General features: G+C 40.4%; 1 protein-coding gene across 13 annotated transcripts in view; it reads right to left on the bottom strand.

Moving 5' to 3' along the window:
• ANK3 (ankyrin 3) overlaps positions 1-13185 on the bottom strand; it is a 355138-nt gene that overhangs the window by 85020 nt on the left and 256933 nt on the right. For all 13 annotated transcript variants that reach the window (XM_072040023.1, XM_072040026.1, XM_072040016.1 and 10 more), the window contains 2 exons: positions 11818-12015; positions 9796-9894 (listed from right to left, as the gene is read on the bottom strand). In XM_072040023.1, coding sequence (XP_071896124.1) covers positions 9796-9894; positions 11818-12015 — 297 coding nt within the window. The remainder of the gene's footprint in view (positions 1-9795; positions 9895-11817; positions 12016-13185) is intronic.

Here is a 13185-nt window from a genome sequence, read left to right as displayed (position 1 = left end):
CCCATGAGAAGAAATATGTAACTACGGAAAAACATGCCTCTCAAGAATACCATTTCAAGTCCCGTTTGTTGTGAACCTCTCCTCTCTGCCTTGTAATTCTGTAATCTTCAACATATGCAATGTTGATTAACAATTCGCTTTCCTCTCCAGTGCTAAAAGATCATCAGGTCCCTGGGGCGAGCCTGTTTTTTAAATGAATGCGTGTATACTGCCTTGCACAGTGAGGTTCTCATGCTTGACTGGTGTTCCTACAGTGTGATAACAAAAACAAATAAGTAAATAAGTAATAGCAACTTACTAAAAACTAGGCCTGCTGAGGGCTGCTTCAATATAGGCCAATGTGCAGCCCATCCATTCTGACTGAAAAATCCAAAAGGTAAATCTGAAACCATGCAAGTGATGTGCCAGATTTGCAAGAACAACATAATTCTACCAAAACTGGAACTCCAGCTTTTAAGTTAAGCCTCTAAAACAACTAGGTTTAATTTTTTCACGTGTCTGGCCTTGTGTTACACAAACTAGAAGAAACTGCTTTTTTGTGGCAACTGTGAAGATGGGAAAGTTGAATGTTTCCTATTTGTCCCTGCTACTTGTTTTTCATTAATAGTGAACTGACTAAAATCATTTGTGAACATTGGGACTCGCCTATCAAATGCTCTAAACACAACTAAACGTTTTTTTTAGAGTTGTTTCGAACTTTTTCCAAAAATGCTTAATAGAAAGAGATTTCATATCACTTAAAAAAAATAAATGACTAAAAGGGTAGCAAAGAGGACTTGCTAGGCTGAGTCTGAGTCTGATCTTTTTGAAATCCACATTCTCTAAGTCAAACAGCATGCTGAAACCTGTTAATTGTAATAAACACTTGAATCAACAGTTAACATTTAACATACAACAAAACGAAACAGAAGAGGATCGAAGTTTGCTCTCACTGCTCTTTTTCTAATCTCTTAAATTACTGAGAACACTGTTAACAGTTTTGAACAGGCTGGACTTATTTGAGATTCTTAACATAGTAGAAATGATTAGAGTATCTATCCAGAAGTAATTACCTTTTTCTGCTTTATCTTCCCTTCAAGACATCATTATCTTTCCTTCCTTAGCAAACATACTTAAAATCAATCTAGAGTTGCACAAACAACAGTTCAGGAGATGGCGACCTCCAAACAGTTCACTTGCTATGTTTTTCCCCACGTGGAGAGAAGCTGCTTTTCCCAAAATCTTCCCCCCCAGCTCACACTGATAGCTCAATGGCTTTCCAGCAGATGCTTTGCTTGGCTCCCAGAGATGTGCTTCCCCCCCTCTAAAGGTGAGTCATCAGGATTCTTTTATGCTAGAAAGGTCAGGTTTCAAGGGCCCACTGGCTCTGAGATGCCAGAACGGTCATATCAGCCAGCATCTACAAAGAGATTCACCATTTTGTGAGCTAGGGAAAACTACGCTGCCAGTCCAGTATGTCCTTTTGCTACTCGGTGGGGCTTCCAATGTGGTATAGGACTCATGCTCCATTACCAGTACTTAATGGAAAAATTAATTGTTAGTCTGTAAAAATTGTATCTGATATGGGGAACACAAATACACTGAACACTTCATAAAACATACTGCAAATGTGCTGTGCTGTTAATTTGTAAGAATTCTGCTTTCAGAAAAAGGTAATAGGTGGGGCCGTCTGGGAATATTTATTCCAGTGGCAGAAAGATCAGTAATAATATTGTTGGGGAAATGTGGCTATGATGCATGCCTTGGCTCCTGGTAGAGTCCAAAACAGCCGTATGGCCAGAAGATTTAACACTGAGACTGAACCATCTGGAACTAGATCCAAAAGCCAACTCTGTGTATAGAAACACTGAAAGACGGATTATTCTCATATTTACCAAGCTCCTTCACTCTTCTGCTCCGAGGGGAAAAGTCTGGTGCCCAAGAGGCACACAGAGTTAAAAGCCATAGCCTGGCATTCTTCATTTGTGTGTCCACCTCAGTGAGGTGTGGCCAGGTCAGACAACTTGGTCAAAAGCACTGAGGAGGCAAGTCCAAGGTCTACTGGGGGTTCAGGAGCTAGCCCTACATTGCATGTTCAAACTGTTTTAAAGAAAGAAGACCCCTCAGATGCGAACTATTTTCACTAGAGAGAAGTTTCAGCTATCTATGGGTTTAGATGCACCATTTTCTTCATGTTGCTTTGCCTCTGACACTACTTCACTTAGTAGTGAACCCAATTCACCCAATTTCACTTATATTTGCAATGATAGTATAGATAGTAGCAGCGCCACCTACTTGAAATTAGGGTGTCTATCTTTTCTTCAGTTAATTACATACCCATTGCCATCTAAAGAAACTATTAGCACTGCCAACGAGGACAAGTTAATCATTGCAAGAAACAGTGACGGATACAAATTCCATTGGCATCAGCAGAATGTTTTTTTCCACTGACTTATACAAACATTGGATCAGACATCAAATGACTACAAGGAACTTTTCCCCAGAACAGTAGTCATCATGTAATGAATGCAGGAACCGTGTCTTACAGTTACTGTTATTATAGGGCTAAGAACTTCCAAGCAGTACCCAAGATCTGAGTATGACAGGGCTCAGAACATACTCATGTACCACAAACACAGCTTCCAAAGACAAATTCAGACTAAAACAGGCAAACTACCAAAACATCAGTTCAAAAGAATGCAGTGAAATCTCCTCATACAGGAACTTAACTCCCTACAACCCCTTCAAAATACAGGCCTCTTGACCTGCAATGTCAACAAAAATCTTACATTGAAAGACCAACTGGGGAGATGAAATCCAAAATCAAGGGCCACCTGCTGGGAACTCTCTGCTAATAACTCTAAAACATTAAAATCTGGAGAGAGTTGGAGAGCCAAGACCTGTTGATCTCAGCTCTCCCTTTGAAGTGATCTATAAAGGCTCCTCTCTCCAGCCTGTAACAATGAATACTGAAGAACGAACTATCAAAACCCTGGTATTCACTGCACTACAACATCAATTTCCTCCCTCAAATGGCATATAAAAGGTTTACTTGTAGTACCTCCATAAACAGCTAGAAGAGTAATTAGTGATGTTCTATGTTACTAGTGACCAGCCCACTGTTGAAATCTGAGATTAAGTGAAAGCTTTCCCTCTTTCCCCTCTAAACATGTGGTAGAAACTGGGAAGGCTTAAAAAGCCCCATGATGACATTTGTGGTGACACAGTCACTATTCTTTCCACCAAAACCCTTGGTGTCTCAGAGCGGAATGCAATCTTGTCTTGAAGCCCTCAGCACTGCTCGCTTGGCAGCTGGAGATGCCCTCACTAAAAGGCAGCTTCTCTGCACAGGAGTCATGCACGTCCCGGGTAGCGATCTGAGCACCTGCTAGCCTCGTGGCAAAACACCAGTTTCCCCATCTGAACTACCCAGAGGAGCCTGGGAGCTTTCTTTTAAGTTTGAAGTACCCTGTGGTCACATCACATTATGTTTGATGAGGCAGTGCCTGATGCAGCACTCAGTCAGTGATGGCAGAGTGACAGAGATATGACACAGTGGGTCACATCTCACTGGGCATGCTACACCTCCTCAGCCACCAGAGGACATCTTTCATGTTGACAGTCACCAGTGAAGGCAAAAAAATAACGCTAAGTATTAGCATGTCTTTTCAATGCCTGAGACCCAGAAAGGATATCCTTTGCTTCTCAGATACAGTACAGATTGCTATATTCAACTGTTTCTATCTCAGAAAAGTAAAAAAAATTGTATTTGTATCCAAATATCCTCACTGAAAACTGATTCTGATAACTTTTCTGAAACAATAGCAGATTCTGCAGTTATGCAACCAAACTAACAATAAAAGCAGTAATTCTCCTTGCAACTTGAGCATGCTACTTTCGCTCTCTACAGAAATGTATCCAGGAAGCTAAAATATTTTGCTACAAGAACTACTAATAATTATTAAGGAAAAAACAAACAAACAAACAACTGGAATTATACTAATAAGTTTCTTCCAAGAAAATCAGGCTTTTTGTTTAATATAGCTCTAAAGCACAGCGCCTTCCGGCAGTCAGCTGCCATGCTGCTTTTAGTTGTTCTTAAGAATGAGCAGCAATATGGGAGTTAGCAACTGGGAAGGGTTTATCAAAAGCCACAAGAGTAAGTGCCAGAAAAGATCAGAAATCCTTAGCTTTTCTATTCTAATGGAACACTCAAACACAGAGCACCCCTTATTTTCCTGCCCTTGCGTTTTTTCAGGGAAATTATCACAAGCCTTGTATATCATGTCAGTGTATTGCTTTAATATCCTCCACTGGCAATAGCCATAAATCCTAACAGCATGAATTACTGCATCTTTCTAGTCATGCTGACTCTCAAGCTGCTCTGTTTTGTTTTTTTCTGCTATAAATGTCAGACAATGAAGCTCCAGTATTAGCGTTGGTTAGACTTGAAAATGCTCGAGTTCTAAAGATCACAAAGGCATCCAGCCTTGATCCAATGAAACAAACCTGTATGTATGTACACACTTCCCAGCTTTGCTGAATTGGGGCCTAACGTGTTGAAGTACCTTACAAAGGTTCTTTATCTCACATTATTAGGTTAGACATTTCCACATAAACGCCTGTGTAACAACTGAGCACTAAGAGCCAAGCAGAGACAAATAACGTACTATGAAGATACCACGTCTGAGCATTTGTTCTGTGTGAAAGGGATTCTTCTGGGCAGCACTTCCTAACCTCCCTGCTCTTTCCCATCTTTTTCCGCACTTGAAAATCAGGTATTCCAGTGGAAAAATCAGATCACAGTTATAAGCCACTGTAGCACTCAGGCTGGTACAGAGTTCCTGTTGGAAGAGGGCAGGCAGAGCTGAATAAATCTACCTGAATAAATCTGAAATAAAGGCCCAGCCCAACCTGCAAAACAACATCACGACCTCTTAGTCACCCTTATCTCCTACCAGTATTACAGAAACAAAGACAGTTTTATGATGGCTTTGTCAGCCAGACAGTCGTCAACCAAGGACTGTGAGACAATCAGTTCCCCTGGCAGAGGCCCAAGTGCAGAGTAACAACTGCTCAGCTAAAATGACCTGCACAGAGACAAACACTCCAGATCCGCTCTTCATCCTTGACTGAACCAGCGCTCTTCTCCCATTGGGCTTCTCTGGCCAATCCATCACCTTAATGCTGTATCCTACTATAAAATTATCCAACAGGGAAAAGAGTTGAAAAATAACATGTGGAGACTTGCTGATCCATGAAATGGTGTTTACTTGTGCCAACTCTCAGCACATAAGCCCTGCAACAAAAACCAACATCACATGTACCAGTATAGCTTTTATGCACTCAACATGATCACCAGGAGAAGGAACATCTGCTTGCAACCAGGGCTTCAAATTCATTTTTAACTCCCAATATGATGTGTTAGATGAGCACTCCTTTAACTTCCTTGCTTTTGCATGATATGACATAGCAGCTTCAGCATCAAATACTCTTTTACAAACCTAAATTCAGGCACTTGAACAGAATATCAGAATTGACAAGAACTGCTGCCTTTGTAGCAGGGCCCTACCGTGCCTTCTGTAAACACTATTTTTTAAAAAATTATTATTATTTTTAACCTTTTTAAATGTGAAGGGCTCTAAAGCTTCACCGACTGTAGTGGTAAACCACGAAGTTCTGGAAAAAATTTGTTGAGAGGGAAACCACCTCAAGAACCACAGACGCAATGGTTACTGAGAGTAATTTGTATAATGCTCTCAAGTTTTAGAACTAGAACAGATCCTTAATCATACAGACCAGTCTCCCACACAAGAGATTTTCTGTAGTATTTCTTTTTTTTTCTTCCCTGCTATAGCTTGAAAGTACCAAATATGTTTCTGCCCAATCTTCCCTTTTCATCCCCAGATAACCCCAAATCATATGCGTGGCTCTCTGAACTTGAGGCACGGAAAAGAAGTGCTTCCATGTGTTACAGCTGCAAGCTCTGTGATGTTTTCATAGGGAGTCTAAGTTATATATAAATGATGATTAAAGAACACGTACCAGAAGTGGAAGATGATAGCTCACTGGTCCCTACCCAAAAAGTTTAATGACCTACTGAAATACTGCGTTCTCCCTCCATTGACAGATACTGTACAGGAGTGACACAACCAACACTTACCTAACCTGGAAACATGATGGTGAGAGAATCTATTCAAAGAAAAAAAAAAAGGCAAAAAACTCTATTGACTACTCACCTAGCCTACAATAAATGAGGTAACAAAATCATATGGATGCAAAACAGATAGAAGAAAATGAAAGGTTAGTGTTGATACTGCTAGTGGCACACAGAGATCCCCAATACAATGCCACTAAGCTGTGTGGCTTGACTTTTTGATACGTAAGGCACAGATGGCCACAGCTCTGCCACTCTATGCCCAACGTAACGAATCTGAACTGTATGTGCTAGATGGCATTGTGCAAACACACGAGCATAGCAACAGTGCTTTTGCAGCCCACTCAGCTGTTCTTGGATCTTGCTCCCCAGTGCCTCTGTTCTTAGGGACAGCACGCACAGACCTTTTATTTCCCAGACATTTTAATTCCATAGTTAATCCACCTCAGAAAGAGAGGCTGCGACTACAGAGCTGCTATGTTACAAGCCAGTCATCTAAAACCTCACCTGCATAGAACAAGAGGTCAAGGCGTGGCAGTTCTTAAAGAATAACACTTTTTCCTTTGCTGCAGCAGTTCAGAGCTTGCAGCTCTTCATAAGGAACTCAAGATGATCGTCAGTTTATCCAGAAACTATCCCATGCAAAAATACATGGCACTGCATTGTCACTTGTCCAGTATCACAGGCTGCAGTGAGTGGGTATCTGACTGATGACCTCCATGTGGCTGGCTCTGTGGAGCCTGGAGACAGCACTGCAGGGCTCACCCACTGCAAACCCAGCAGATGGGACCCTGCTGCAGCCAGTGAAAAAGCATTACGCTCACCACACTCTAATGCAATCCTACAAAGCATGTGGATGCTTTCTTCCGAAGGAGCAGACGGTCCCCTACAGCAGAGGATCAACTAGCACGGTCAGCAGAAGGATAAAGCCATCGCAGGTGTTCTTCACCATGGAGGCCTACAGCATTAATAATTCACATTTTCCCAGACATGCAATTTGTTACACTGCAAAGCAATTCTGCTTAAGTGCACTGGGGACTTTGCCTGATCAATCAGTCCCTGCTCCACTTCCTGACAACTATGGGGAAGTCCCATGGAAACAAGCCTATACTGGGAAACTGTTCTTTACTTGCACTAGTTACATATGTAACCCGAAGAATTAAGGTAAAACACAAGTAAACTTCCTCTTTTTTTTTTCTTTTTTTTTTTTAATGATGTGAATTACTGATGATAGGATTCAAGCTGCAGACAGTCAAATATGACTTTTTTTAAAAACTTGTGCATGGTTTTACTTACTAACTAGTTCAATTTTTCAGAGATTCAATTAAGAAATTTGGCTCCACCCAGAGGAGACCTCTGAATGAGTAAACTGAAGCCCTTTTCCCATGCATCTCTACACAGCCTCGTGCCCGCTCCACCACACAGACATACCACCAAGCTCAAAGTTCAGTGCAGAGCTTGTGCAACCATGCCATGTTGGCCCTGAGACCCAACTAACATGCCCTCCTTCTCAGCTGTGACAGTATCTCACACATTGCACCATGCTAATGTGACTAAAAGGCCATTAGTCCTGAACTGGATACTATTTGGACCCTGGAGAGTAGGCAAAGAGGACACATGACTGCCTGCACCTGTCGATGTAAATGTCTCCTTAGACTACTTACTATTTGTGGGACAGGGAATAGTAGAAGGCAAACAGACAAGCTTCGCAGACCAGGAAGTGATTCAGCTCTTGGACCAAAGTAAAAGAGCAGGTTCTGCAATGTCATTTTACAGAAACCAAAACCAGGTAAGGTTTCCTTTCTCCAGAGGGGCAACCATATTCATTTGAGGAAATCATGCAAAGAATGAACCAGGACATATCTCATATGCTGCTGGATGATCTAGCAGCTGGTAAGAATCCACACTGATTCATCTGCAAAACAGAGGCTGAAGACCATGTTACAAAAGTATAAAGGCAGACAAAATCCTGGGATTTCAGCAGAACTATTTAATTTTCATGACAGGATACTATAATTGAAATCAACAGCCTAATGCAAAGGTTCTATAGCTACAGTTCTACAACACAAAACCAGGTACCAATGACTTTTCCCTCTACCATGGGTTATAATCAACCACTCTGCAGACAGAAAGGATGATGGATTCAGCCTTTTTTGAGATGGCAATGTGATGACAAAATGCTAATACTGCTGGACAGTCTGACACACAGGGATATTTCTCGGATGCAAGCACAGCAGTTAATTTGGGGCACACACACAATGGAGCTGTGAAAGCTGCTACCAGTTGCAAGGGCTGCACAACTCTCTACAATCTGCAGATCAAACTGTGATACTGAGTTAATTTTAGTTGATTCGATCAACTCCTGTTCAAGCACTTGATCACAACTGATTTCTTATCCACCTAATGATCATCTACTAGATACCAAAAACGCGTGAAGAATCTAGGTGTAATGAACACTGAGGGAATCTTTAAATTCTGAGCACTGTACGTACCCTCAGTAAGTATAAAATAATTTCTAAGCAGGCTCTTGGAATTAGGTCACAGACATCACACTCAAACTAATGCCATGAAGTGGGAGCAATTATTGCTTGGGATCCCCAAATCCATCCCCAAACACCCTGGCAAGTCAAGTCTCTTACTTAGGAGTCCAAATATTTACTTTAGACAAAAGACGTTTATGGCAAATAAGTTTGAAATGGACTGCCATCATGTATCTATATTTCATATCATGTAACAGCAATAAACAAATTCAAATTTGTCCTGAAGAGCTATTTGGTTCATCTCTAATTTTACTTTTGAAGGCAGAATAGAGCAATATTTACCTAGAAACTAATAGGTTAATGTGTACATCAGGAGAACACTAGCCGACTCTCACTTTGGGACACAAGAAAAAGTCTGCCTCCTAAATGTACCCATATTATAAAACAGCTCAATCCACTACACTTTGCAAAACAAAATGGCTTAGAAATTGAGGCAGTCTTGAAGGCTGATTCAAGCTCTAAGAGTAGGGGGAAGTCTTTACAAATGAACAATGTCTGTACTTGCAGAATCATGCCTATGAATGGCTATTTAGTAACAGCTCAGCAAAAGAAGACTACTTCATTTCATAAATTGTCTTAAGTCATTGGAAAAACTATTAATTGCTTAATAACCAGAAATGCCTACTTTACATTTTCATTGTTTTTCTTTCTGTAAATGAAGATATTTTAAAAAACAGTTCTCCTGTGCTTGGTTTCTACTGTCAGCTGATTTGAAGTACATGCGACATGTAAGAACTACTAAAAGCAGATGAGAGTACGCATAGGGTAAAACAGTATATGACTCCTTATAGAGAAAATTCTAGATTTTCTGAAAGTTTCCTTAGATAAAAATACAGATCAATCAATCCCACTTACCTTCAGAAAAATAGTAGGATACATCTATGCTGATCTAAATATTTGGCATGGAAGAAAGAAATAAGCTTATAGCTCAAAGACTGAGCATAACACTAAACACTCAAGCTTCAAGGTCTTCAGTGTTCAAAATATATTTTATGGCAATTTATTACAAGAAACATTTCACTGTTATTTCATTTTCACCCTGAAACTGATTACTAGACCAGTCTACAGGCTCTTGTCTCCCTGAAAGAAAACAATACATATTGATGTTGATGTTCATACCTTTGTCTGTGAATCAACAGCAGCTCCTTGGTTAACAAGAACCTCTGCTACATTGACTCTGTCCTCTTGTGCAGCCAGGTGGAGTGGTGTCAGCCCGCTCTGTAAATTAGGAGCAACAGGTAATAATCTTCAGAGGTGGGACATTAATATTAAACACAAATCAACTATAAGTAAGACTCAAAAAGTCCTATTGAAATTAAATAAATGAAAAAATCTACCTTCACTTACAAGCTGTGTATTGTGCTTCCTGATTACATTTGTTGAATTGCAAGAAACTAGAATTTAAAAACCAGGAAGATAATGATTCTTTTACACAAGGAACGTTTCTTCATGCAACGTTAAATATGGGATATCAAATTATATTACAGCACTTAAAGAAAAAAACATGCAGTATTTTTCCCCCCTCCTGGGGAACTCACTTCCTCAGAATAAGTAAGATTTTAAAAGAAATATTGAATGATTGTTCAGACTTCTAGAAGTTTTCTAGTAGAAACATTCACTCAGATTTTAACTTTACCTTTTACTGATAGTAGTTTCCTACCCTTAAATCCAAATTCATCTCCACAGAACTACATAGCTCCCCCCTATATCTTACAGTGTGGATTCCTTACCGACAGCGGTATCTGTACTGCTCTTGAACAGGCAATGCTGATGACACCACAAATTAGGTGGGTCACGCTACATAAACGTATAAAAATAGCCAACTGCAAATTACCTAACGAGACCTGGATATTACAGGGCAAATGTTCTAAAAATGTTTACTAAGTGATCAGTGCCCAAACTGGGGCTCTGAGTACTTAGTTCCCAACTGTCCTGTGGACCCTGAAGAAAACAAATGGCCTTTTACTCTCATGGCAAAACTCAGAAGTTGGTGTGCTTTAAATATCTGGCTTCAGATGTAGGTGCTAAGCTCAGAGGAAATGTGTATCCCTATGTGAGTAGAGAAGAACTATTTTCAAAAGGTGCTGTTATCTGTATAATGAGAAACAAGAGATTGTAACTGAGCAGTAACAGATTGAAGGATGTTGCAGATAATTAATGTCTAGCGGGGCTGAATCAAAATGCCAAGCAACAGTAATTGTGCTCTCCATATTAGCCTCAGTAGCAAAACCAAGGTAGCCAATGTGATGCAGAACGTGCCCATGGCAAATTGCACTATGGGAATACAAGGTGTATTCAGCACTGCACAACAGTATTTGCTTGATTAAGACAAGGGCAAATCAACAACCGCAAGAGAAGCTACCTGAGGGAGGGACCAAAAATAATTAAGCTTTAAAGTTAGAAATGGGAAAACAGAGCAGCCCTGTGCCTCCCACAGCCTCAGAGGACACAGAGCCTTTCTGCCTGCTGAGAACAAGAAACACTCTCCATGAAAAAAAATGTCTCTTGCCTTTCTATGTTAGCCACATAAATCTACACTGAAACTGCACTTCACAGTATCTCTGATGGCTAGAGGGGCATTTAAAGAATTAAGGCTACGGATCTGCTAGAAACATTACCATAGAGCAGACTTAATAGTCTTCAAAGTCATACATACAGAAACTAAAATCTACTAGCTTCTCTTTCATGCCCCCTGGAGAAATTACACTGAAAGTCCCCATGCTCTGAGGAACAACCCCTGGAGAGGAAAAATCATTTACTCTAATGAACAAAATCTCAGATAACCTCACTGTTATTACCCCATTAAAAATCAACAAGTTAGTTGTTACCATTTCTTAATGGGGAGGCGTATATCTAGGGGATCCTAAATGACACACTCCAACCCCACTAACCATTAGGGTGAAGACATTTTCTCTGTTGGCAGACTAGCATGATATGGAAGGAAAGGAGATGGATTTATAAACTCCTCTGCAGCACGTGGCACTAGCCATCATCGAAACTTAGGTACTACAAAATACAGTTCATTCAATGTGACATTGGGTTTGTGCAAACTGCTCTCTTTGCTAGAAGAAATTATGATGTTCATTCAAATGTCATGTTGCTATGTTTATTGCCTTAGCACTAAGCAGGGGAAACACTTACCTTGTTGCTGAGATTTACATTAGCATTTCTAGAAAGAAGTAATGACACCATGTCCACGTGGCCGTCCTGAGAGGCCAGATGTACAGGGGCAATACCCTGTCTGGTTACAGCATTGGCATCAGCACCGTATTCCAACAGTGTAGTTGCTATGTCCATCTGGTTTTTCTTGGCAGCTATGTGTAGTGGCGTATAGCCATTCTGTCAACAGAAAGCACTTCATTGCAAGCTACTCATTAAACAATGTGATTCAATCTTCAACAAAGAGAAGAGCAGGATGCATGTACATAACTCAGAACAGCTGTTTTTTTTTTGTTGCCATTTTGTTTTTTGTTTTCCTATCTCCCAGTATGAACGAAAGCATTACGTATATGAAATATAGCCTTCCTTGCAGCATGTACTCTGACCTTACTGAGACTCTTGGTTCATATCAAGGGAAAATTAAAACGTATCACTTAAGTCTTGCATTCCTTTTTTTCCTTCCAATACATGAACTCAGCAAGTCCATTACCACGAACAGAAACTGCATGATAAAATTTTCTAATTTTGAAGAAGAATGGATTTGACAGAAAATAGAAGAATATATATAAACAATTAGAATGCACATACCAAAACACTAACCAAAGCATGACAGGCTTTTGGATACAAATTCCAACACCTGTTTAATCAAGAACTTTCTATCTTTCAGGTATGTATTAGCCCTCATTTTGAAGCAAACAGTAAACATGAACATGTATGCATGTGACTAAGGAAGAAGGGGTGGGAGGGCGCAAGACTTTAGCTGCATAAACCATTTCATACAGTATCATAATTACCATGAGCATTTCAGACTACACGGTCCAATAAAATCTATCTAAATGTACAAAGCATTTACCTGTCTTGTGTCCTCCCTGTACCTCACAGGGCACCAGGGCTGGACTTAACAGATGCAGGTAGGAGCAAAGAATAAATAGACAGGGGTACACCAATGAGTGCAGGATTGCATTAGTAGTAATCTAGAAGTGAGAGCTGCACAGCACTAACTCCATATGGAAAAGTCTCTGAAACCTTCAAAATTCATTTCAGATTTGGTTTAGGCCTTAGATACTAAGATATTTCAGGACAGTCAGCATGACACAGCTCATGCTCTTTGTTCAAAGTACAATATGCACCAAGTAAGTGGAGTCAGAGTGTTCGGCACCTTAGCAAAGCAGGCTGCACCGCTGCCAAAATGACACCCGGGAAATACAGTGCAGTGCTATGGCTAATGAGGGAAGCACACAATCACTTAATGTTCACTTTGAAGATAAAACACATCAGGAAAACCAATCCCCTCTCTCAGACTTCCTGCACAAGACTGATGTGTAGAACAGCCATTACCACATGAGCACT

The sequence above is a fragment of the Anas platyrhynchos genome, chromosome 6 (assembly GCF_047663525.1).
Source record: "Anas platyrhynchos isolate ZD024472 breed Pekin duck chromosome 6, IASCAAS_PekinDuck_T2T, whole genome shotgun sequence".
In the NCBI taxonomy this organism is placed as follows: Eukaryota; Metazoa; Chordata; class Aves; order Anseriformes; family Anatidae; genus Anas; species Anas platyrhynchos.
This window is presented reverse-complemented; position numbering and strand designations above follow the sequence as displayed.